We start from the raw sequence: 257 nt of genomic DNA, 5'->3' as shown, positions 1-257 counted from the left end.
CAGGGCGCGAAGCCGCGGCAGCGGAGAGCGGACGAGTACCACCACCGCCATAGCCCCACGCGGCCCTGCCGAGCCCTCGGGGAAGATGCGCCTTTCGCTGAGCCTTCTGGGAAACCGAGTGCCCTCAGTCTGTCACGGCATCGCAGGGACACATGAACAGGACTCCAAGTCCCAGCACTGCTCTCGCGACCAGGAGGGCGGGGCGGCGAAGGACAGAAGGAGGACTCCAACTCCCAGCATGCTGCACGGCAAGCCTC

The 257-nt window shown here is 66.9% G+C and overlaps 1 protein-coding gene across 1 annotated transcript in view; it reads right to left on the bottom strand.

Annotated features, from left to right (window-relative positions):
• The window catches only part of MRPL32 (mitochondrial ribosomal protein L32), a 3,554-nt gene extending 3,410 nt beyond the window's left edge, over positions 1-144 (bottom strand). The window contains exon 1 of the mRNA XM_008633833.2: positions 1-144. This exon is cut by the window's left edge and continues 91 nt beyond it. Coding sequence (XP_008632055.1) covers positions 1-51 — 51 coding nt within the window. The 5' untranslated portion in view covers positions 52-144.
• Between the last annotated feature and the right edge of the window lie 113 nt (positions 145-257).

The sequence above is a fragment of the Corvus brachyrhynchos genome, unplaced genomic scaffold, assembly GCF_000691975.1.
Source record: "Corvus brachyrhynchos isolate BGI_N302 unplaced genomic scaffold, ASM69197v1 scaffold94, whole genome shotgun sequence".
NCBI classification, from domain to species: Eukaryota; Metazoa; Chordata; class Aves; order Passeriformes; family Corvidae; genus Corvus; species Corvus brachyrhynchos.
The sequence above is the reverse complement of the archived record's forward strand: the minus strand, read 5'-3'. Positions and strand labels throughout refer to the sequence as shown.